The sequence below is a fragment of the Haplochromis burtoni genome, unplaced genomic scaffold (assembly GCF_018398535.1).
Source record: "Haplochromis burtoni strain Fernald_Lab_line unplaced genomic scaffold, NCSU_Asbu1 Contig_204, whole genome shotgun sequence".
Classification (NCBI taxonomy): Eukaryota; Metazoa; Chordata; class Actinopteri; order Cichliformes; family Cichlidae; genus Haplochromis; species Haplochromis burtoni.
This window is the reverse complement of record NW_024582565.1, coordinates 105,010-130,480: the sequence shown is the minus strand read 5'-3', so window position 1 is coordinate 130,480 and position 25,471 is coordinate 105,010. Positions and strand designations below refer to the sequence as shown.

At 40.3% G+C, this 25,471-nt stretch overlaps 3 protein-coding genes across 6 annotated transcripts in view; all 3 read right to left on the bottom strand.

Moving 5' to 3' along the window:
• LOC102301665 (phosphatidylinositol 4-phosphate 5-kinase type-1 alpha) overlaps nucleotides 1–616 on the bottom strand; it is a 10,648-nt gene extending 10,032 nt beyond the window's left edge. Inside the window, exon 1 of the mRNA XM_005936044.2 lies at nucleotides 487–616. Coding sequence (XP_005936106.1) covers nucleotides 487–532 — 46 coding nt within the window. The 5' untranslated portion in view covers nucleotides 533–616. The remainder of the gene's footprint in view (nucleotides 1–486) is intronic.
• Nucleotides 617–4,233: 3,617 nt separating this feature from the next.
• LOC102299722 (extracellular matrix protein 1) lies at nucleotides 4,234–9,797 on the bottom strand. Of its 2 annotated transcripts, XM_042226268.1 has the most exons (10): nucleotides 9,531–9,797; nucleotides 8,979–9,035; nucleotides 8,507–8,542; nucleotides 8,330–8,368; nucleotides 7,391–7,671; nucleotides 6,484–6,692; nucleotides 5,548–5,830; nucleotides 5,267–5,460; nucleotides 4,990–5,077; nucleotides 4,234–4,846 (listed from the first exon to the last, which is right to left on the bottom strand). In XM_042226268.1, exons 1-10 carry the CDS (start codon nucleotides 9,598–9,600, stop codon nucleotides 4,664–4,666), a joined length of 1,440 nt encoding a protein of 479 aa, XP_042082202.1. In that variant the 5' UTR covers nucleotides 9,601–9,797; the 3' UTR covers nucleotides 4,234–4,663. The 2 variants fall into 2 exon arrangements, with proteins under 2 accessions (XP_042082202.1, XP_042082203.1); XM_042226269.1 differs by lacking the exons at nucleotides 8,330–8,368; nucleotides 8,507–8,542; nucleotides 8,979–9,035; nucleotides 9,531–9,797 and adding an exon at nucleotides 7,767–7,824.
• Nucleotides 9,798–14,120: 4,323 nt separating this feature from the next.
• rorc (RAR-related orphan receptor C) overlaps nucleotides 14,121–25,471 on the bottom strand; it is a 21,354-nt gene continuing 10,003 nt past the window's right edge. For all 3 annotated transcript variants that reach the window (XM_005936041.3, XM_005936042.3, XM_005936043.3), the window contains 10 exons: nucleotides 21,144–21,229; nucleotides 19,777–19,918; nucleotides 19,331–19,681; nucleotides 19,139–19,240; nucleotides 18,930–19,051; nucleotides 18,360–18,492; nucleotides 18,151–18,258; nucleotides 17,960–18,070; nucleotides 16,716–16,825; nucleotides 14,121–16,575 (listed from right to left, as the gene is read on the bottom strand). In XM_005936041.3, the coding sequence (XP_005936103.1) occupies nucleotides 16,411–16,575; nucleotides 16,716–16,825; nucleotides 17,960–18,070; nucleotides 18,151–18,258; nucleotides 18,360–18,492; nucleotides 18,930–19,051; nucleotides 19,139–19,240; nucleotides 19,331–19,681; nucleotides 19,777–19,918; nucleotides 21,144–21,229 (1,430 nt within the window). In that variant the 3' untranslated portion in view covers nucleotides 14,121–16,410. The remainder of the gene's footprint in view (nucleotides 16,576–16,715; nucleotides 16,826–17,959; nucleotides 18,071–18,150; nucleotides 18,259–18,359; nucleotides 18,493–18,929; nucleotides 19,052–19,138; nucleotides 19,241–19,330; nucleotides 19,682–19,776; nucleotides 19,919–21,143; nucleotides 21,230–25,471) is intronic.

Sequence of the window (25,471 nt, the reverse complement as noted above, 5' to 3'; positions counted from 1 at the left end):
GGGGGGGTCAACACCAGCAGTATTACACACGTCCCATTCATTTACCAAGCAACGGCGATCTTTATTTATAAAATCTCAACTCGCCTTCACCTGCTTCGTTTGCGTGTAAACACCATAAAGCGTCAACAGGACAGCCGGTTTGATAACAAAACAGTTTGGTCAACGTGGTGTCGGGAATTACTTTATAGCACGCTATAAAATCAATAGATTGTTCCTCATATTTAAGAGTGGCCTGCACACAAAATCTTCTTGTGTTTTAACACGAGAAGACCAGGATTTATTAAAGAGCCAGCTAAATAAGCGAACCACAGATTGGTTCAATTCTTTGGTGGAAAATCTCGATGCTAATTAGCTAACGGCTAGCGAAGGCTCAATTACAGCCAGAGCTCCAGCGTTGCATCACTTTCAATGCTTTAAAACACTGTAGATATCGCTTTTTACGCTAGTTTTGAGACGAGAAAGGAAGGAGATTTGATAGCTAGATACCTGTCGGGGCTGCTGATCCCATGTCTGCTGTTCCAGCAGTCGCCATTACGATCTGACTGTTAACATCATAGACAGAGCCGACACTTGAATTTTGATGCTCGTGTTGCTGCTGCTGCAGCACCACAGCGCCTCCAGTGGATGGACGTGGGACGGTTTCAGTTTGCTGTAGTGCGACAGAAAGGCGCCCGCAATTGAATATATACACTACTCAAAAAATAAGTTGTCGGCTGACTCTTGTTGTAAAAATAAAACAATTCAGCCCCGTGGTACAAGTCAAAACTTCTTGGGGAGCTAATAGGTTTCATTTCCACCGGTTTATGACCTCTGCTTCCCTTTTCCTGCCTCCTCTTGCTCTGTTTGTTCGCCGTAGCTCTGCAGGTGGAGGACTGCGATTTGGAGTGATGTTTCCAAAGATGCCCTGATTCAGTCTGCTTCCTTTTTGTATTTACTTGACTTTCATGTAAGTCAGGTGGTGACACTGATAGACTTTGAGGTGCCATCTGTACCTGTTCGAAGGCTGCTTTTATCGGCATCCTGTGGACCACCACTTTTAGATGGATTACCAGACTGGTCAGGTGAATCTGGCTTGTGTGATGACAGAGAGGACATGCCTTTGTCCTCATCCTTAAAATAAAGAGTGGATGCCAAAGCTGGTGTTTTGATGCTTCAATGTCTGCAAATTTTCTGTTGATAAGAAGAAAAATGAATGAAACAATGAATCGGGACAACAGTGGAAGATCATTTCATGCTATTTTGGCTGTGCTAAATGAATATATCCCATATTTGCCAGAGAATTTCTTTTACATTTAAAATTCTTCTATAAAGGGTTAAAATCCAAAATCTGTAATTAATATTTTAAACTTATAATTCAGGCTGAAGTTTTAAAAGACTGTGTCAGTGGGGGGAAAAAATTACTATATAATAGTTTTTGGGAAGGTGGCATTTTTTGTTGTTAGGACCTGGAGTATCGTTTTTTGTAAAACAAAAATCTGACACTGCAGAAAAAATAGAAATGCATGAAAATGAATGTCGCTGCTATATCACTGGCCCATCTCTGGGCCTAATAAAAACAATGATCAAATGCATCTTGAAATGTTTTTTATGGAAATTGTTTTTGTTTGGCTGGGGGGATTCAATAAAAATCAATGGAGTTATGTAAACATACTGGCCTTTAAAGGGTTAAAATCTCCAAACTGTAATTAATATTTAATATATACGGTTCAGGCTGAAGTATTTTTAAAAGACTGAGTGATTTAAAGTGGAAAAAAACATTATTGCATAGTTTTTTTACAGCAGTTTTTGGGAATCTGCCATTTCTTGTTCTTAGGTTAAAAAAACTTTTTAATCATCTAAAGCTTAGATGATTGTGGCTGTGTCTCTGTGTTAAATAACGAGCTGACATTTTCCTCAGGACACTAGCGATCAGCTCAACGGCCCTCGAGTTACCTGCATACATCCTGCTCACCTGTCAGCTGTTTAACACCTGCTGCTAATTCAAGAAACACGCCCAGGTTACCTGGTGATGGTCACAGTTTAACTGGACAGCCGGTGCTCGATATAACGCAATGCCTGCGCATTATTCTGCACAAGATAAGTAAATATAGTTTGTTTCCTGAGTGCAGAGCTGCTGGAGCTTGTTTCCCTACAGAGCACTTTGTAGGTGAACCCACTTTATCAGCGGCTGATGTCCAATCACCGGCACACAGCTGAAATCTCCACTGAGTTTTAGCTTGGAAAACTAACACTGCACATCACTCTGAACACACCATCCCCACTGTCAAATATGGTGGTGGCAGCATCATGCTCTGGGGGTGCTTGTCTTCAGCAGGGACAGGGAAGCTGGTCAGAGTTGATGGGAGGGTGGATGGAGCCAAATACAGGGCAATCTTGGAAGAAAACCTCTTGGAGTCTGCCAAAGATTGAGACTGGGGCGGAGGTTCACCTTCCAGCAGGACAATGACCCTAAACATAAAGCCTGGGCAACAATGGAATGGTTTAAAACAAAACATATCCATGAGTTAGAATGGCCCAGTCAAAGTCCAGATCTAAATCCAATCGAGAATCTGTGGCAAGATCTGAAAACTGCTGTTCACAAATGCTGTCCATCTAATCTGACTGAGCTGGAGCTGTTTTGCAAAGAAGAATGGGCAATTTCAGTCTCTAGATGTGCAAAGCTGATAGAGACATACCCTAAAAGACTGGCAGCTGTAATTGCAGCAAAAGGTGGTTCTACAAAGTATTGACTCAGGGGGCTGAATAATCACGCACACCCCACTTTGCAGTTATTTATTTGTAAAAAAAAAATGTTTGGAATCAGGTATGATTTTTGTTCCACTTCTTACGTGTGCACCACTTTGTATTGGTCTTTCACGTGGAATTACAATAAAATTGATTCATGTTTGTGGCTGTAATGTGACAAAATGTGTAAAAGTTCAAGGGGCCGAATACTTTTGCAAGCCACTGTATTGAGGAAATAACCATGGGTATCTACATCATAAAGTCAAGAGATGCCAGTGACAGCCCCGAGGACATCCGGATAGTCTTTGAAGGCCAGAGACTCTTGCAGGACTTGGATAACTATGCCTTAGCAGCTGCTATGCTGTTTGGACTTATGTACATTTTGAACCTAACCTACCCACTGGAACTGAAGTATACCTTCGACAGAGTTTAAAGGTATTAAATGTTCCTCTTCTGTGTATGCACTTTGTCTCAGGGTCATTGAGCTCCTGTGGTTACCCTGGAAGTGGTCTGAGGTCAGACCACTTCCCAGATAACTCTGGGGAGGAGGGGGAGATGTCCACATTTTGGCCAAGCTGAAAGAAGTCATTTGTAGTTGACTCTGTTATTCAGAAAGTAGCATCATCAAGTGAGTTAAAGTTTTAGATGCTCTGGTGTCAATTAAATTAACACCAGGTGCACAAGAGAGACAACAGTGAGACAACCCCCAAAACAGGAATGGTTTTTACAGGTGGAGGCCTGTAAAAACATTTGTCCCTCATCATCTTTTTGGACTTTTTTTCTAGGTGTTTTTTTTTTTTGGGCTGTAATTGCTGATAACATGAGGTGATGTCCTTTACTGGTCCCTGAACTCACTGCCAGGTACTGTGGAGTCCAGTTGGCATTTAACTCCTCAGGCTGGGGGACAGCACCTTTTCTGCCATAATATATCAGGATGAAATCCTTGGACCAACTGTCAGACCCTACAGTTGGTGCAGGGAGTCCTGGGATCCTCTTGGTGCATGACAGTGCCCAGCCATACAAACTACTGAGCACCTTTTTGAGCTGTTGAGATAAAACTTTTTTCAAGCAGTTTATGAGCTTCTTGGTCAGCTGGGGCCTTTCTGCATGAACCCTGTGATGGACTGGCAACCTGTCCAGAAGATTAACTGCAAATGAAACCAGAGCACCCACTTCCGTCCTGTGAAAAATAATTGTTCCCGAGGGGAGGGGTCTATTCTAGGGAACAAGACCCCTATTCACAGGACAGAAGGTTTTTTTTGGGGGTTTTTTTTTTAACCTTCATTTAGAAGGAGAAGGCAGGGCAAGCTTCATCCTCTGGCCAGGCGGTTTTTTGTTGTTGTTGTAAACCTTTTTTCTTTTTTCTATTTTTTTATTGTTTTCCAATACATCCCTAATTTATCCTTTCAACTTCTACCTTGTGCTGCTGTAACAAGGGAATTTTGTGGTCTGTGGTTAAAGCAGCATGGACTTGTATCCAAAGTGTCACACAGTAAACCAGACAGAAAGGAAGATTTTAAAAATGTGTTTATTCTCATTTTTTCAGAGAAGATCTTAACTAGAAACCATATAAAAGAGAAAAAAAAGATCTTGAATTTCCAAAAGAATTAAGAAATCAATAATCAAGTATGCAAAGAGCAGCCTATAAAAATAGTGGTACAGTGTCCTAGACAATAGTCTGTTTTAGCAACTATGCATGTAACAGTATGCTAAGTATGTGTAGTATAAATGGTAGAAATGCTCATTTGGTCTCAGAACGCCGGCAGTAGTTGAAGCTAGAAAACTCGGTCAACATTTTACATTTCATTTTGTCTTACAAACATTTAAGTGTTGCATGAATCGTTTCTGTTCAGTGACCGAATGCCACGTCTGCTGCTATCTCACCAATATCCTGAACAGCCCAGCGACAGTGGGGTCAGCAGCGAAAGGCCATACAAGCTTAGGAGATAGGGCACCTTTTCCTCTTCTTCTGGCTTGAGAAGTTGGTTGCTTTGGTGATGGCACTCATGATAATTTTGGAGATGCACTGTGGAGTCTCTTGTGAGGACAATTTGCAGCAGCGGCGGACAGTACTGGGAACAGCCCTCTTTGATGCGCACAGCTTCTGTGACATTTCTTCAAGCTGATGTCATGGAGAGATCAAAGGCAGAACAGCAGCGGGAAATCAGAACTCTCTGTTCAAATTTTAAATGTTGCTAGGCCAAACTTTCTTTTTGCAATTTGTCTTATTTTTGCAGACAAACTTCCCCTTTTAATGGGACTTACCAGTCGCGCAGAGCAAGCGGTCTTTTCTTCTTCCTGCAGGGGGCAGCATTGTGTCACAAAGTCCTTAAGAGGAAACCCAACAGGGAATCTAAAACACAGTCACATTGATGCAAATGCATCTCATGTTAGACTGCCCACAGATTATATACTTAAACAAATGCGTTGACATTTCACAGAGCAAAATGAATAGAAAAAAATGGAAAAAACATCAAAAGAAACAAAAATAAATTATAGCAAGATCAGATCAAAGAAAAAAATGCAATAAATAGTGTCTTACTTCTTCTTGATGGTTTTGTGAGTGTCACATATCTTGTTCAGTGACACTTCCTCATGAGCAGAAGTCACATTATAATACGGGTCTGGAGACATCTGCTGGAAACAGCTGTATTCATCACTTTGGTTCAGACAGCAGGGGTAATTCACCCGTCCTCTGTTCTCACGCAAGCAGAACTTGTTCAGTTCCTCACGCCACTGAAATGAAGAGCAAGAATGAAGTGTCACGACATGGAAACTACTCAGTTAAGTGAAAATGTGTATTTTTAGCTGCTATTCTTTTACCTTCTGGTCAGCACAGTTGAGTTTAGTCTTCTTATTTTTGCAGCAACTTTTGAATCCCTTCTCTATAAGATTAACGGTCTTTGCCTGAAGAGCCACCATTTCATAGCCTGAACGTGGGAGGCACTTGATGCTGTAGACGGGGCGAAGCCTCTGGTTGTGACACACTGATTCAATGGTATCTGCGGTGGGTCGTCCAGGAGGAAAGCTGATGTCAGCAGCTCGGGGAGTAGATAGTTTCTTGGTCTTCCCTTTTATGAGGGCTATGGGAACAGGGCCGGGTGTCCTGTAATGCATGAGGCATACGGTCAGACACAGACATGCCTCCTACGGGCTCAGGATGAATTCAGCATAACGGAAATGTGTTTTGCAATATGAAGCTACTTTTTCTCTTTGCCTTAAATGATAACCTGACATTACTTCTTCTACAGGACTCTTCTCTTCATTGCAATTAAACTTTTGAACTTGACAGATGATGCACACCCAACAAAATCAATATAAGCAAGTGCACAATAACATCTTTCCACAGTAATAGAATCATTAGTACTATCATTTGCTGTAAAGTGTATTGTTAGATTAATACATAAACATAAATGCAATGTAGTGATAACCATCTCAGCTACTGTATTAAAAATGGTGCCTGCTGCTATGCATTTTTAATGGATTCATTCTAAGTTTATAAGAATTATTAATTTGTTGAAAGGCATAATTACACACAAATCAATATACATTTATGAGTACAATATTTTCTTTCTATTAAATGATCTAAAAAATTACTTAATGTACCTTTAAAGTACTGCCTTTAGTGGCTGAGGCAGCAAAGTATTTATGGTTTAACCTTGGTACTGTTTATTGAGACTGACGGAGAACAAATGCATTATCCTCTTTAATCCGAGTGAGCAAAAATATTGATAATCATTTTTTTGCTTTTCTACGCACCTCTGGCAAGTGTTCGGGTTAAAGGTGAATTCAGCGGTAGAGGGAAGAGGTTCCACTGGCAGCTCCTGTGTCGGCCCGTAGTTTGGGTTTGGAGCATCATTGCTGAAGCAGTTGAGCCTGTTGTTGTTGTCGTTTATTTTACAGCAGTGATACCAAGGATGCTTTATTGAAAGGTCCTCCTCACAGTACTTTTCAACTGACAGCTCCCACTTGAGTAAGCACAAAACAGAGTAACACAGACAGTCAGGGTGCACAGTGTGAATGAAATTCTTCAATAATAACATGAAGTCTGCACCTTGTCTGCTACTTATTGAGTAAATTCACCACCTGAAGTTATGTTGTCAAGAGACAAATTAGAAAACAAACAAGAAGCTGCTCAGGTAACGCTCACTGAGGAATTCAACATAGTTTTGATGCTCGTGCCAAGGCCTGTCCGCCTGTTATGTCTGCCTGGGCTGATTAAACGGGCTTATCGACTGAAAGTGCTCAAGGTTTTCAACTTTGTTTTTAAAAAATCAAAACCCAAGTACCATCACCTCTGCAATGTGAAGAATGTTTCATGCTCCAATTATGTTCAGGTCCAATTCATAAAGTGGTTGAAAAAAATCCTGCTTTTTCTACATTTACAGACTCAATAATGAAAAGAATATGAGTGCAATAAAAAACTGTATATGTTACTGTATATTATTAGTGCATTGTTCCTAAACAGCACAAATTGTGTTTTTTATTACATGGAAGTAGAGAAAACACTACTTCCCTATTCTGAAAAAAAAACACGAATCATCAGCAAAAGTAAGAGAAGAGGAACTCGAGCAACAAACACAGGTCACCATGACATCACTTTATATTTACGCAGAGCTAAAAAAGTATTGCTGAATTAGCTATAAGAGCTGTTGTGAAAACATACAGCCTGTGTGGCGCAACACAGGGTCACTTCTCTCTCCCACGTCTGGTTGTCTTTGCAGCATGTGCTCAGCCAGGCCTCTGCATTATTCACAGCAGAGGCCCTCAACTTGTCAACTCCGTAGCCTGAGTCAGGAAAGTAGGATGATGGGTAGCGTGGACGAAGGTCGCTATAGTCACAGATGGCTTGGAGATTCTCTGACGTTGGCCGACCGAGAGGAAACTGAACGTTATAAGTTGTCGGAAGAGGACCGCTGTAAGAACGGGGACCAACAGTTGGTGGGCCTGCAGGGGAAAGACCACAGTCGGCATTTTTAGCAGTAGAACGTAGTACAGAAGGAGCAAGTTTTAAAAAAAATGTAAGTAAAGTAGATGCATATGTCCTCTTGGTCTTGGTCTGAAACCTAAGAAAACAAATAACATTTAAAAAAAAAAAAAATCAAACAAGAGAAGGCAAGAAAGATTCCCTGACCCAGGTGGTACTTATGAGTAGGTAAGTACAGTACTGTGCAAAAGTTTTGAGCCACTTGAAAAATAAATTGCAGACCTTCTGAAGTTTTTCTTAGGACCATAGCTGCCTTTTTTATTACAATCCAGTCTTTTTTTAATTTTAAATTATGCCACTAATCATTGACCTTGGAATCATTCAAGTATAAACAGGCTTAACAAAAAATGACAAAGGTTACAAAGGCATAAAATTGTATTTTTACATTAATAAGCTGATTCACAAAGAGCTATTAGCTGAAAACTGGAGACATATCTCAGCATGGTGTGCGGTGTGTCCTTAAAGAATTGGAAGAAACTCTTAACAGAGAATGGACCAAAGGCAGCCAAAATACAAAGAAAAGCTTTGAGTGTGCTTTTAAGAAGCCTGGAAAAGTATTCCTGAAGACTACTTAAAGACATCCCATGGTGTTGCACACTACTGTGAATATCTGCTCACCTCTCTGACTTGGTTGAGGCTGCACTGGCCGCTGTGAATCTGGAAAATCAGCAAAAAACCGAATAAATATATTAATTTTATTGGGGGGGGGGGGGGGGGGGGGGGGGGAGGGGGGGATGTAGTGAATTTATGCCAAAACATTATAACTAGAGGTAAGACGATAAACGGTGCCCATACCAAAGTGATCTCTCAAGTCCATCTCTTTCTGCATCTCTAAAGATACAAAACATAATAACAGATTTTTATATACATTATTTTAAATGAAGTAAAACACTAAAACAGACAGAAAGACACAGCTTTATATATTTTTTTAATTATATTTTAGTTCTGTACTCAAACTGGCCACAACTAACTCAACCTGGCTACAAATAACCTTAAAACAAGAGTGGTGGGCTCTTTCGGGGTTTAGAATGTCACTTCCATAAAAAGAGAGAAGAAAAACAAGACTATCAGTACATTTTCTAACCTTCTAACCACAGAAGACATTTCACTGCAATCATAAAACAAACCGGTTAAAAAAAGACTTTCATCTCAAAGTCCTAACATTCCTCTTGAAGTGAGAGCTGGCCAAATACAAGTATGAGCATGTGACGTTATAATTGGTAGCTGTGGAGATGCTGCGCTAATATGTGAATGCGCGCGCACACACCTTGCATCAGTTGGGAAATGTCAAAGGTGACCTCGCGCTGCTCAAAGAAGCGCTCATCTATAATGTTGCAGGCGGCACACAAAGGGGAGACAGAGAGAAAAAAGAGTGAGACAAAGTTACATAACCATAACTACGCATGTTTTTGTTGTTGTTGTTGTTTGTTTGTTTATTACTACTGAGAGCGAAAAATGATGGAAGTATTGAAGAAGTCAGATCCTTCATCGGAAAAAAAAAAACTGTAAAAGGTAGAGTGGGACAAAATAAGAGAAGTTTTATAAACAAACAAACAAATAAAAATGTTATTTTATACGTGCATCTGTGTGTAATCTATAAAAATACACGTGAGACATGTCTGAAATGAAGAACTTGAATCAAAGTGCTCAGAGCAGACTGCTTTGTATAAAAGTCTACCTGGCACCAGATCGCTGCAAAATAGACGCTCCCACTGCAGCAGGAGCGATCAAACATGGAGCTGGGCAATCGGCCATGAAGCAAACACGAATTCCCTGCGTGGATTTCTAGTTGGAAGCAACAAAAAAGTAGTGTACCAACCTTCGGATGCTGAGCTCAGTAAAACCAAGAGCAAAGCGGTGGAACAGATTAGCGCCCAAGTCGGACCCATTTTGGACCTGATCGTGTCCGTGCCGTGCCGTGCTATATGTTCTGCAGCTGCAGCTGACTGTCCTGGCAGAGTGCGCAGAGGCCGCCCAGGAAAGCACGCTCCGCGGGGCAGCGCACAGACGGGCCCGTTAATTGGTCCAACACAAGCCGCTGCGCTGTCTGTCTGAGGAGCAAAAGCCCGCAACAGGACAAAAACTTTTTACGATTGTTGTGGGATTTAAGGGAGCGGAAAAAAGGTGGGAGGGAAGGAAGTTTTTTGACATGACTCATTGGTGATGCGTTCAAACTCCTGGTGCTGTTTAATGGGAATGTATGGAACCCTTATGTGGAAAAGCTCAGCTTTAGCAAACTTAACATGGAGAGGAAAAGAGAAAACTTTTCACCGAAAATAAACCAAACAAAAACATAGGCAATCTTGGAATAACAATACAAATATGTTTTGTAAAATAACGTATAAAATACAGTTTGTTAAATAGAAAGTGTTAAAACAAAGTATGTTTATGCTTTCCTATTTCTCAAGGCTACTGAGAACTTAATGCAACACAGTCTGTTTTTCTTAAGGATCAGAAGCTTGTCCTTATCATGTATCAGATGTTTACTTGGTCTTGATGTTATCTTGACCTATATACTGTGTTTACATTGAAATACCACAGTGTGAGACCATAAATGCCAATACTCCCATTAAAGCTGGCTGACTGAAAATAAATTTTTTTAATTATTTCTTTTTAGAAAGCAGCAGAGCCTGAGTAATCCTTATTTTAATAATAGGTTAATCATTCCTAGCTCAGTGATTGTTTTGCTTATTGCCTGATAAATGACAAATTCCATCCAGAGTTTATGCTCTGGATTATGGCAACTTCCTGCCTCATGAGAATGCGTTTCCATAGCTGTCATCGACACCGCAAACACAGTCGTTGTCACGGCTGCCGAGGCGAGCCGTGTGGAGTTGGAAGAAGGACCCAAGATGCAGGCAGTGGATGAAATGCTATGAGGTTTATTAACAAAGGTGTAGTGGCAAACAAGCAGTGGGGCATGACAAATAACTGAAGACACCTAAACTGGGAGAACTAAAAATAACAGACCTGGGAGCATACAACAAAGGGGATGAGAAGCAGAGAGCCGCAGACAAGGAACAGGACACCGTGGGACACAGACAAACCAGCAACAGGCAGGAGAACACACAGGGCTTAAATACACACACCAGTAATCAGGGGATGAGAGACATGAGGGTAACACAGCTGGGAGGAATCAGAGCTGACGGGACAGGGGAAACGTAAACTGAACACACTCACATCAGACAGAGACCTTCACAATAAAGCAGGAAACTCAAACACGGGGAACCAAACAAGACACAGAACTTGTCTGGGCCTGCTGACTGGGAGAAAGACACCTTCTCTGCTTTTAAGCTTAGGCTTAAAACTTTCCTTTTTAATAAAGCATATAGTTCGGGCTGGATCAGGTGACCCTGACTCCTCCCTTAGTTAATATGCATTAGGTCTAGGCTGCTGAGTGTTTCATTGTCATTCACTTTGTGTTACAGTGTGTATTCTTGTCCCGTCTCCCACACCTCACCCCCAAACGATCATGGCCTCTCCCTGAGCCAGAATCCTGCCGGGTATTTTTTCCTGTAAAATGGGAGTTTTCCCTTCCCACTATCGCCAAGATTGTTGACGTTTTCAATCTATTACTGTAGGATCTCTACCTTACAATATAAAGTGTGTTGAGGCAGCTGCTGTAAAATTGAAATCAAATCAAAGAAGTTGGAATATGATTATAGACACTTCATAAAATAACACCAGGATTCAGTATCAAGGTAATGCAGTGATGTGATGGTTAACTTTATATGACAGAGATATGAAAAGCCTTGCTGTCCTTGTTATGTCTGTAATCTGTAGAGATTAGGTCCAGGGTCATCATGGCCTCAGTGTATGAAAGAATGACTGGAACACAGCTTCTCCAGCCAGTTTAATTCTCCTTCAGTTCTCCTTTGCAGTTCAAATAAACTTTAATACTGACTATTGGACATATGTTGTTTACCCAGGAGGAGTATTTTTCTTTTGCTGCTTTGGCTGCAGCTTTGTCGAGTCAAACAAATACGAGTATTAAAGGTGGTGCTGGTGAGTGCCGGGAGCTGTACGAAAAAGCTGAAATTCCTCTTGGAGGTCAGGGTTATGGAAAAATAAACAAGCCCCGCTGATACATCACAGCCTGTCATGGATGTTTAAGAAAATTAAAGGCAACAATTTTCTTTTTCTTTTTTTTGTTTTGACAGCCTCTAACAGTAAATGGTTCTCTGGTAAAAAGGAGTTTTGGGTAAGTCATGTGTCAGTGGAAATGAGATATACAGAACTGCAAAAACATCATAATATTGTTGAAAATCCCACGCCCTGCCCAGCTTTTGGGGGTGGCACTGGACCCAATCAGAAGCCTGGATCAGACATCTGTTCTGTCTTGCGTGCTGCAGCCTGCGAGCAAGCATGCTATGATGTCTTTTTTTAAACGACACTAAAAATGTGTTTGATATGTTTTCTAAGTAAGGTTTCGCATTTTTCTTATGTTTGTTTCTGCATCATTTCAAAGTTAAATTAGTTCCTTATTAAAGTACAACCCTCCTTTTTTATTTGACTCTTAAAAGTTCTGTTTTAGTCATCTGCAGCAGTCATCTGTACCAGTCAGTTACCTCATCTAAACCACTTAACTGCTCACTCTCATTGTTTCACTGGTGTGTCAGTGCAGAGGTGCTTACTAAAGCCTACACACCAGGTTAGTCTGTTTTCTGCATGGTTCCTGGAGTTGGAGCACTTAGACACTGGATGCAGATCAGAGAGTTCACAATAATAAAAAAGAGACCTAGGAGGGGAGCTCAGCTGAGAAAAATGGCCTCATGCACACAGGACTGTTAGTATTATAAAGTCTCCTATCCTTCTTCACCTCCAAGAACATTCTCACGCAGCTGTGCCCATGAACAAAAGACTCTCCAGCCCACCCACAACACATAATCCAAATGACTAAATTACAGTTTCCTGCTGTTCTTATCACTCAAGTTATGTGAGGCAGACTATGAAGCTACTAATCCCACAAAAAGCCAGTGTGTACATGGTGCATGCCAACTACAAAGTATACACTCAAGTCTTTAACTGATGTGTATAGAGGAAAAATTATAAAAAGAACAAATGTGTTATCATCCCAATACTCATAGAACTAAATGCACATTCTTCCCCCCAAGAACAAGAATCATTGATCCAAACAGGATAGGGAGGCCGTGAAAGATGGGACCAAATGGTGCAGATGGAACAGATGCTCAGCATTCTTGCCGCTGCTTTTTGATCTGTGGCCACCTCACGCTCCTTTTCCTGACTTAATAAATCCTTTGTTTTGAGTCCTCAAACCAACCTATAAGCACTCACATCTACTAAACCAGTAAGTCAGTGTAATACCTGGCAAAATATTTCTCGAGCTTACCCATATGAAACTTCAGAATTCCCACAACTTTATCTTCCATTAAGGAAAATAACTCTGCTCTTTCACCAAATCACTCATTTGTCCGTTTTCCAGAGTAATTATGGTCAAATAGCTACTGCAGACATTCTTGGTGCTGTTTTGATAACTACTGAACACATACTCAACTCAAATTTCCTGGAACATGTCATTAAACCTCGCTAATCGTAGACTCATGACCCCAAATCTGCTCCTCGTTGGGCAACTAGATGTCTCCCTTCCACAGGCAGGGAAAACAGATTCACATGTTATCATTTGCAAAAGACAGAGACATACCCAGACTGATAATGTTTATTTCTTAGATGCTTTACTCCATTTGAAAAATCCATCTGCTTTCCAAGACTTGGGAGTGGGACTTCATCCAGTCAGTCAAAGTTATTTCTGTGGCACATTTAAAACAACAGCTGTCGACCAAAGCGCAACAAAAATAATCAAATGACATAAAAACATAGGACAAGATGGCAGAATTTAAGAAAGAAAAGATAAAATGAGAAAACCTGAGTAAGAAATAACACGAATCAAAGTAATCATTATTCATTCTGATTTAACAGCCAGCTGATGTGAGCTGATAAGCGTCAGAGTCGGTGTCTATCTGACAGTTTTCTGTTTTGAAGTCTTCGAGTTCGAGTTTCCATTTTGGTTCTTTAGTTATTCCCCTGTGTGGAGATTTTCGTGTTTGTTACATTTTTAGTGTCCTGCTTGTTCCTCTTAAACCTTTGTTTTGGTAATACTTGAGTTTTAAGTTTTGTGTGTTATGAGGTTTTTTTGTAATATTCTTGTGTTTGGATTTCTGTCTTTGACTTTGTGTTTTTTCTGTATCGTGTTTCAGTGTGAGTTCACATCTCTGTGTTTAGTAGTTACCTTTCGGTTATTTCAGGTTACTCCCCCCACGGGACTGTCCACACCTGTATCTCATTTGCTCAGCTATTTCCACTTCCCTCATTACCCACTTTGTGTGAATAGTCCAGCTTTCCCCTCGGCCTTTGTTGCAGCATCCTCTCCATGTAAGTATTTTTTTGGGGGGGAGGGGTCTTTTAGGTTTTTATTATAATGTTACAGTTGTGAGTGGACAAGTAAGTAAGCATGCGCATCTTTGCTATAATTAATGCTGCCTTTATGTTTAATGGTAAACTAGTGTTTTGATTTACAGTAGTTAGGACCATATATTCCTATTTCCCATGACCTCGAGTCATGTGTACCACTCATCTGTAATAGTGAAATAACTTGGTGGAAACTGGAAATTCCTTTAAGGTAATAAACTACTAAACCACTCTCCTTCCGCTTACTAAAATCCAGCCACACAGTCAGTTTTCTTACAAACATCTAAGCAAAAGGAAGAAGAGTGGAAATGGTATTTAAGCAAAGGCAAAAATGACCCTTTTATTCTTTTGTTCTGCATAACAGAATATTTAAAGAAACCAAAGACCACTACATACAAGAGCAGTTTAGAGAGTTTTGTTGCCCAAACCTGCATGCAGGAGGTGATTAAAGAAAATGTGAGCAGCTTTGATCGGAGCTGTCTTTAACATAAAATCTGTTTGCTGGGTTAATTACATCCCACGGATTTAGAAGCTTTTAATTTGCTTCCTCTCTAACTTGGCTAGCAACCGTTGTGTGCGTGTGTCGATGTGTGACAACCTCAAAAAACCTTTCCACAGACCACTGGTAGTCCCCACAATGACTAATATTTCCTCTGTTTTGCTGCAGCTGCAAATTTACCGAAATTTGCTGGAGACAACTTATTTGGATGTTTTTCAGTATATTCGCTATAGAGCTTTGACTGCAACAAATAAACTTTGGTGTTTGACTTGATAGGGATTTCCCTATAATTCGGTTAATTTTTCTTGCTTGTCTCAGCCTTGCATAAATATTTATGGTGATTTCACAAGCAGTCAAATAAAGTGAAACATCTGCTTGGTGTCACAGCTTCAGCAGTTTATTAGAAGGTTTACAGCAAATTATCTTGAGGGAAATGCCAGCTGTTCCAGGGACAGAGATGATTACATACAGACATACTTAATGCAGAAACATCTCGACATTTCTCATTCACCCGCCGCTCTATTCAAAGATATGTAGAGAAAACAAAACAAGTTCATCTGGGGAAAAGAAGGAAGAGTTAGCACACACGGGACGAGATTTCTACTTTACACGCTTGCACCTTTTTGTATTATCTCTACACTTAATGCAACAGCTCACACAATATAAAAGCATGTGAGGATTCATTTAAAGGGAACCATTTCAGTGGTACTGCTGCCCTTGTAGTATTTATTGGTCAGTCTATGACAGACACCAGCCTGAGGAGGAGAAACTTCTCTGGAGACATACAGACGCAAAGAGGCAAGTTTTTAATTTAGTATTCAGCATCTAAATGACACTTTCCGCTCTTCATGGCCGGCGGGTGTGACTGAAGCTGCTGATGTGAAGAGACAAGATGATTGACTTTCTCAGCTTCCAGGTGCATTAAGCCAGTGTTGCATTAAATACTCCTGAGGGCAAAAACAACCGAGAAGAAACAGGAACAGGATGTAATTTGTGCAAGCTAGCATGCACAGGCTCAACAGGGCATTGCATGATCCTTAAGGAGCATTGCAAAACTTAAACCCTATTATGAGTATGGAAGCTAAAGACAAAGTGGATTTCTGTTTTTAGACCAACATCTGTAGTTGCATATGGTTGCTTTTAGTGCTTGATATTGTTGTTTGTCTTGCAAAGTTTGTTGAAAGCACATTGGTTGGCTTTAGCTTTAACTTATATAGCGCAAATTTTATTTATTTTTTGACAAAGTCAAGCAAGAAACCTCTTGAAATCACTACAAGGTGAAGATACAAACTTTATAAAGTCACATTTGAATCCCTCTGAAGTTTGGTGTTTTCTGCTTGAAAGACAGACTTTCTGTGGACTAACACTTAGAAGTTCGAACTAATGATGAACAGTGGCCTGCCTTTTTGAATTTGTATGTCTGAAAGACACCGTGACACACAGAAGCTACAACTGGACAGAATCACAACAGCACAACCTGAGAGAAAATGAAGCTCTTACTCCACCGACAATGTGCTCTCGAAGAACATCAAAATATATGTTTCTCTGGCATCATCAAAATAATTTTAAGCTATCAAAAAAAAAAAAATTCTTCTTGACATCATCTAACAAAGAAAAGCTCTGCTGGAAGTCATATAACACTTAACACACGCTACAATTATTGTGTGTTTTTTATTATTAGAAAAATAGAATCTGCCAGAAAGTAATGAGACTCAAACTAATAGGAGTCTCTGTACGTTGGTGCGCGACTGTTTTTGCATATTCCCGTAGATCATCAGTGAGTGGTCCCCGGCAGAAGCTCTGCCTCTGATGCGAACAGCTCCTTGTAGAGCGGAGGAAACAGAGAGTGAGCTGTGAGCGGGTACCGCTGACTAAACCAGTGAAGCTTCTCCATGTGCAGACTGCACAGCGAGCGCAACACCCCCATCCTCTGGTACAGCTGCAGGGAGGACACACACATTTAGCCGTCAGCTTTCTACAGCAGCGAGGAAAGCCTGCGATCTTACACGTACTCACAGATATGAAACATGGAGCATACAAGCCTTTTAGTGTTTGAACAGCCAGGTGACTGATATTTACCTTGTGAATCAAACTTTCTTGATTGTCTCGGTGCAGAATGTGTGTCAGTCCCGACTCCACGCTTCTTTGAACTCTTTGAACTTTGCTCCTGTCCTCCAGACACGGACGATCTGAACACAAAGATGTTTTATGAAAGAAGGATTGAGTTTTTTTCAAGCTATTTAGTAGGTTGCTCCCTTTAAAGGTGAAAAACATAACAAAAATCATAAAGTAAAGCATTTTGCAGAACAGGCTAGACAGCATTACTTGCTGCATGGAAGTTAAGTCCCTGGCAGCAGGCTGATGCTCTCAGCAGTGAACTTTAGTCAATTTTGGCAGGCAAAAATAGCAGGCTTGAAATCACAAAAGAGTTTTTTAACAAATACATTCAGAAGTTTGTTTCAATTCTATACTTTAGACATATAATGACATTAAAATGTTCAGCGGAACCCATAAAGCACAGCAGTAAAAATAAGGACTGAAGCGATGAGGTGATAGGATCCAGATATTTATCACGCCCTTATTCTGAATGTCCATTGTTAAAATATTCTCTTTGATTCCTTTTAATTTCAGTTTAAAATTTACGCAACAACAACGAGACAGGAAAGGACTTCATTCAAAGGCCAGAAACATTGTCGCACCCTCCCAACAACACCTAAGAACACTTTTTGGAAAGTGTTCTTTGTCTTTCTTGTTTTTTCCTTTTCTGTGTCTTTTCCTTCATTCATCAGTTCATCTTCATTCACTGCGGCCTATTAACTGAACTATGTCTCTTCACGGCCACTAGGGGGCAGAAAGGTTAACTTAATGGGACAGAATGAATTAAAATTACACAAGACAAAATGGAAAAGAGGCAAACTGGATAAGACACAGACACAAAACATATCTGTCATCTATATTTGGGCAGTAATATGATAAACCTACAAGATTTATTCATGCACATCTGACAGTAAGGTCAAGCTTATTCATCTATGACATCCATCCACCCATTTTTGAAACTGCATTTCCAGTTCAAGGTACTTATGACACTAACTCATAGACGCCATTGCCAATTAAGCCTAACAGTCATGTCTTTGAGAAGAAGTCAGAGTATCAAGACAAAGTCCCCACAGGCACAGGGAGAACGCCAAATGAACACATAAAGGCCGAACCCAAGACCGCACCATGTGCCGCCATCATGGAGGACGAGAAAAGAAAAGACCGCTTCCTTCCTGATGTGCTTAAAATGAACGCAGTACGAGTGAGACCGACCGAGCTGGGCTTACCTGCGTTGATGAGCACCAGGGCACTGAAGAGAGCAATCTGTTGCTCAGTCAGCTTTAGGGCACACATGCCATGTGCGAAGTCAAATACTGCTGCGATTAAATCACCACAAGCTGCAAGACAAGAAACCACTGAGCATTGATAAGTTATGGTGTTTAGATAGACGGTTTCACACCTTCAGATAAATCCTCACCCAAAGATTTGAAGACCTCAGTTCCAGCAAACTTCCCATCAAAGAACACAGTGTTGTTCTCTGTGTTAAAGAACCGGCTCATTCTGACCAGAACCACCTCCATGGAGCCTGAAAAGAGTAGGAAGGCAGGTCAGAAGAGAGTAAGATCAAACCTGTTCAGTTATATATATTGTGTTTTAAGCACATCCTTCTAGAAAAGGGAAAATCACCAGTCTTTAAAAGGGCGATCTGGTCGTTCTGGCTCAGCATACGGAAACCCGGGATGTGTTTTGCAAACTCCACCACGAACTGGACGGCATCAGTAAGTCGGATAGCGCAGTGCTGCCACATCTCATCTACTGACTGGGAAAGAGAGTCAGACAGAAGCTCAGTTTGCTTCGCTCAGTTTGTTTCTCATTAATCCTTTTCTTTCACCATAGATTGTTTAAAATGGGCTCTAAAGGGCAAAACATTTCACTCGTCTCACAAAAACTCATCCTCAGTGTCCCAACAATTCAGTCTGCTGCTCAAGTTTCTGTATTTTATCACTCAATTTACCCTGCTGTTTTCTCTCTGATCAACTGAAAAAAAAAGATCAAAGAAAGAAGAGGAGGGGGAAGCGATGAAAGACGTTTTCTCAGTTTCCTGTTTGATTCATCAAACAAAACTAGCCTCAGACGTAAAGCATGTGAAATGACATGTTTTGTTTTGAGACTGTCTGAGTAAGCTCGCACACATGAAGGAGAAATCGCAAAATTTAAAAAAAAAAATAAAAAATGAAGAGAAAACAGTGCACATACTTTGCTCTGGTATGCTTGGATCTCCTCTCTGCTGAAGAGTTTCCACCTGAGAGCTTGGAGCTCTTCCACTCTGTACTGACTGGTCTCTCTGTGGGAACGCACAATGCTGGCACACAGTTCATCTAAAAAAAGAAGAAGACGCACTTATGAATACTATAAATATGAGAAAATTACATGTTTAGTTTGGCTCACTGTGCTCATTTGCTCACCTATGTTTCGCAGGGAGTGAGGATACAGGCTGTATGGATCCTCCAGACCACTATAAGGATGAATCCCCATCATATCATGAGACGACTGCCTGGAGTCAAATCCTTGCATAAAGAACAGAGAAGAGAGACAAATAAGTAACAAAGAAAGGAGGATTCGTCCTGCATGGTGAAGTTCCCACATCTGAGCCTCACCTCTTATATCAGCATGACCGGCGTTGTCTCCCCTCCCTTGGGATCTTGAGGTGGGAGAGATCCCAGAGGTGCGGTAGATCATAGCAGGCACCTGTGAGTCGTTCGGGGAGCACATCAGGTAAGGGTGAATATCAGCGGCGTAGGTCAACAGCTCGGCATCTCCGCTGTATGAGTAGGTCGGGGCCATGGGCTGAAGAAGCTGGGGGGAGCGGTCCTGGCGGTTCTTGGTGGGGTAGGACAACACGGTCTGGGCGTCTCCCTGAAGCTGCTGTTGCTGCTGCTGCCGGTGCCTTTCCACTTCAGCGATCAGAGAGTCGCGCTGACGCTTGGACATCCGTCCAAACTTCACCGCTGGAAATAAACAATCAACAAATGACTAAGCAGCTGCTGCGAATTAACAGTAAATAGATTTGTCTGCCTGTCAGTGCATGTGTGCTTTCTCTCACCATCTCTGCTCATGCCCTGGGCCAGGCACTTCTGTAGACGGCAGTGCTGGCAGCGGTTGCGGCTGGCCCGGTCGATCTGGCAGTTACTTTGCCTGGAGCAGGAGTAAGATACGGTAGGCAGCTGGCTGCGCCGGAAAAATCCCTGAGGGATTAGAAGAGTCAAACAAAAGCTCAATTTTTGACTGGGAAATAGTGATTTTTGAGTTACACATAAAAGTCAGAAGAGAAACATTTTTATTTGCTCTTGTTAATGAGCAGAAATGTTCTCTGGTGGCCAAAATATTTTATTATCATCTGACAAGTTCTAAATTAAATCAGCATAACTCATATTTCCTGTAATCTGTCAGGTATAAGTGATACAAAATATCTCAAATAAGCTAAAACTTGCTATTCAACAGTCCAACTGTAATAGTGAAAGGTTAGTGAGAAACTGGGACTGCTGTGGAGGGCCGCACCGATAAGATTAACTCAGTTTTGCTCAACAGTTTTTTGGTGCGGCCCTGCACAACAGTCCCAGATTTTTTTTTCTTATTGGGAAAATTTATTGGTCACCAATTGTCAAAGGAATTCTTCTAGGAACTAGAGTATTGGGAAATATCGACTTGCTTTCTTGTAGAAAAACAGATGAAATGTTCATTGATTGAAACCAGTTAGCCTGCTAGCAAGAACTTCAAAAATAAAAGCACCTGGATGAGAAAAGTAACTCTGTAGATTCACATGGCTAAATTTTCAAGACACTTTTTAATGAGTTAAACATAAAACATGAATACATATTAAATTATTACGCTTAAGAGACACTGATAACTAGATTTGTTTTATGCTAACATAGCTAAGTGTTTCCTGTTTCCTGCACATTGCTTGACAAATTATTTAAACCAAGTGTTATAAAAACAAAAATGTATTAGAAATTTTAAAAAGCTCAAATGACTGAATTCATGATTTTATATCCAAATGTGGCGCGGCACACTGAAAGTCAGAAGTTAATCAAGAGTAATGTTCAAGTGCTAAAACGAATCTTTCTGTTTAGGAAGTTAAAAACTGTAATTTGACATCTTCATCACAAAATAAGAACGTGCATTTCCTTTCTGCTTATTTGTAATAAAGGTCATTTTAAAATTCATGGATGACAACATTCATTATATTTTTGCATTAAAAATATAATTTTGATCAAAGAGCTTGCACATATTGATGGATGAACCATTACAGAAATATAAAAACTGATTTTTTTGTAAATTACAGACATTGTTAATTTAAGGCAGCTGTGGCATAAACCTTAAAGGCTTCTGGCTGTAGGTTCATAATGAGTGGAGTGATATGAGGTCAGGATCAGAATGATGTGGGCATGAGGTTGTTGTGGCCCATCTCACCTTGCAGCCCTCACAAGTGATGACTCCATAATGAACTCCAGAGGACTTATCACCACAGATTTTACATGGGATAACTTCAATCTGGGCTGAACAAACACAGAAGGAGAGAAAAAGTTTGTTAAATCCAAACTTTAACTTTATAGAAAATAAAATACAGTTCTTAAATGCAGCACTTTTTACATTTGATCAGTGTAGTTTAACGTGACCTTTGTTGCTCTAATGTCAGCTCAATAGTTCAGACTTTGTATATGCACACACATCTACAGTACAGATGGAAACAAAACAAAACAAAATAGCAGAATAAACGAGTCTGTTATTAATATTAAAAGCAAGCATTTTTAATCATTCCTTTATAACATTTGCAGCACAGAGCTCATCGCAGTGTAAGTAAAACTATACCAACTGTCATTCTAATGACACTGCACATTTTTATCTAAACAATTAAACTGCAAAGTGATTCCCACAACTTTTGCTTTATTCTGTACTTTCCCTTAAGCATCTATCAGTTGTTGTGTGACCATAGTAGACCAAAGGTATTTTCCTCTCAAGCACCTCTTGCCTTAATAATAATGAACAAAATACCTTCAAATGCAATAAGCTGAGAGACTTCTGAGGACATGGAATATTTGCAAATGGAGAAAAGCGGCGAATATGAAGGTGTCAACCTCAGAGTGCTTTCAAGTGGTTGCGTGACTTCTCTTTCACTCTGACTTTCCTGCTTTCATGTCATTTCTTTCTTTGTGAATCCTTCTCTATCTCGCTCATAAAGGACATCGCTGCCAGTAATGCACTCTCCTTCATCACTGCCAGTAATGGCCATCCCCTCTCACCTCCCCCCATGCCACTGCACTGTGAAACTCTCACACCCCCCCAGTCTTTTGATTAGTGGCGATTTCTGTCACAATCAGATGTCATTTGATTCATTAAAAAAGATGAATTGTATCACGGATCCTTGACAAAAACATTTTTGAGAAGCTCATGAGGAAGTGCGCTTTTTTTCTTTCGCATTATGCCGTGTGGTGATGCAGAGGCATTTCCAGCCTCAAATAACCTAAAATAATGCAGGCGGCTATCTCTTCCCGCCATCGTCTCTCATTAGAAAGTGTGACTGCATTCTTCGAGACGAGCTCTTATAGCTGCAACTTGACAATATACGGGAGTATTTACGTTTCCGTGCATAACTGTGTCAGATTTGTTTTCACGAGTGTGTGTTAGTGTGTCAGTGTGTGCCCTCTTTATTTGGTGCCACAGGGATCACTAGAAGGTTTCTGAGAACAGCCAGTCTGAGATAAAATAAATATAGACACAGAGCAAAGGCATTTACGATCGAGCTGAAAATAATAGAGCCACAAATCTGATAAGACTGCAGCTTCTACTAATGGAACTGTCTGATTAACCTCATGATTGACCATGATAAGAATATTTCACCAGTTTAACTCTGATGCTTAACATTTCACATTAATCTGTCCCTTTAAATTAACCATTAAGCTTGACCAGCAGCCTTTCGCTGCCAGCTGAATATCACATGTAAAAAAAAAAAGAACGAAGAAAAGAGACCGAGCTGTGACTAAAATTGTGTTCCTGTTGGTAGTGCTGGATAGTCAGAGAGAACATCAGTGGTCTCTGCTTTTTTAGTTATTTCAGTTCTGATTGTCAACCTCAAACAACAGGAAATCCACCGTGGCCCACAAGCTTTTCGCTGTTCACACATGCAATCTCACACATGCAATCTCACACTCAAACTCATGGCAATCACGCACACCGCTCCTCCAACAGCTTTCCATGTAGTCGTACCTGCGCTCACCGTAAAATGAGCCCAACACAACTGTGACATCTTTATTGGTGCCACACAGAAACAAGAATCAATCTGCCTTTAAAAGCCCGACTGCCAAACAGAAATAAACGCCAGGCAGCCACCGAACAGCCCTCTATCAGCAGATTATAGCCATTTTTGTCTCACCTGGTTATCTCCAGCCACAGGCACAGACCAATCAAACCCAGCATCTCCTGGTGTGTGTGCTTGCATGGTTGTATGGTTGTGTGAGATAGAGTGATAAAAATACTGCGCTACCATTATTTCTTCCATTTGTGTCTTTTTCCGTCACGAGCGATTGCGTCTGGTGCGCATTGTAGCTAAACACAGCGCTTGATTTACAAATACATGTTTGTTAAATAGAAAAATGCCAAAATGCTGTCATAACTGGCAACAGTGAAACAACAGCAAGGCCCTTGGGTGCAATAGTAACCTTTTTCAGTTTGATCTGTTTAAGCTCCAGTGACTCTCAATGGCCTTATTAAAAACTAGATGACTGTCTTCTTCTTTTTCTTTTGATCATTCCCTTTAGGGGTCGCTACAACAGATGCTAATACAGAATTAAACTATAGTTATTTTGCCTTTTGTCCTGTCCCCTTCTCTTCTTTTCTTTGCCATCACCCTTCACCAGTCGCTGCAGATGGCTGCGCCTGCCTGATCTTGGCCCTGCCGGAGGTTTCTTCCTGTTAAAAGGGAGTTTTTCCTTCCCGCCTTCAACAAGTGCTTGCTCACACGGGGGTTTTGTGATTATCTGGGTTTCTCTCTAATGGTTTTTGGTCTTTGCCTTGCAATATAAAGCGGTTTGAGGCGACTGTTGTTGGGAATCTGCGCTACTGAATAAGATTTTACAAATACACGTACGTTAAAAAGAAAAATGCTAAAATGCTGTCACAACTGGCAACAGTGAAGCAATCACAAGGCCTTTGGGTGCAACAGTAACCTTTTTCAGTTTGATCTGACTTTTAATTTTTTTTTGGCATTTTGTTTTTTTATTTATCAGTGCTGTTAGCGATTCTTTACATTCTCCAGCTGTAAAAACACGGCGCAGCCAATAGACCCAATAAAAAAATAAATGTTTTAATACCTAGTCTTTGTCTATCACCTAGCACCCTAAACACATAAATGTCATGACCTGAGTCCTCCTCGTTGTGGAGTCCAAATTTTAAAAAATAAAAGTAATTAGCAGTGTTTAATATGTAACCGAAGTTTAGACAGAATTAAACTGGTACTATTTGCTTTACTTTTACTGTTTTTGCAGCGGGTATGGTGTTATTTCTTTCATTATATTTTGTGAGTGTAGGTTTCCTTTTCTTTTCATTTGATTAATGTGTGCAAACACAGAAGAACTCAAAGCGCAGTTCTTCTATTTTAAAGTAGGCCTCAGCAGGCGAGTAGATGTTTTCTTCCTCCATTTCAGATTTGTTCTGTTTTAGTGGCAATAAAACACATTGAAAAATGAGTCATTCTAGTCATTGAAGGCTTCATAGTTCATAACTGCAACATAAACATGACAGTATGCTAATGATAATGCAAAGCTTAAGTGCTAGACAGTTATAAATTCCCACTGCACAGTAATCACATGCAGTAATGCTAATAAACTCATACTGATAGAGACTTTTAAACATGTTTCTGCAGTCCACACAGATTTTTCCACTCAAAAAAGTCTCTTTTGATAGTCATGGCTGACAACACCTTACGTAAGCAATCACAACCTACAAGTGACGACATACAGTGCGAAACTAATCCTATACCAACCACTTAATGATTGAGGAACAATGAAATGAGATCATTTACACAAAACCGTTCGCCTGAAAGGTTATTCAAAACTGCCTGACACATGCTGTTGGCAAGTGTAGGGGTTTAAGTACACTAGTGGTGGAGATATTTTGATTTGTCAGTACAAACAACAGCGTGCCACCTCCCACGCTTCCGCACACAGTGCACTGTACACCTAAATGCCGCCACACAGAGATGATCTGATGATCTTTAAAACAGTATTGAGATCTTTCACTGAGAACTTAAATGACAAAGCAGGATTGCTGTCAAAGTAAAAAAAAAAATCATATATTAAATATAATAATATAATATATAGGCTTTCATTTAGAGCTGTAAGCAGAGATGACGAAAGCTAGTTGTAATGGCTTTTCAGTGAAATTTGGATAATAAATATCAGTCATTAAGGAAAATAATAATGGTGCAAGCATTAAATCTCTTTTTAGGGAAACTGAAAAAGCAAAAAAAAATAATAATAATGATGAGGTTAAATGTGCTGAAGTTAATAAACCCTCAAACATTTACAAAGCTATAAAGTAAACTGCAAAATGAGGAACGCTTTCAAAATCATTTAGAAAAAATTAAAAGGATTAAGAAAAGATCAAGGCCAGTTTTTTATTCCTGGATTTCAAATCAAAAAAAGATTAATTAGTCCTCTCACAACGTTTAAGTCAAACTGAGCACAAGTGTGTATGTGTGTGTGTGTGTGTGTGTGTGTGTGTGTGTGTGTGTGTGTGTGTGT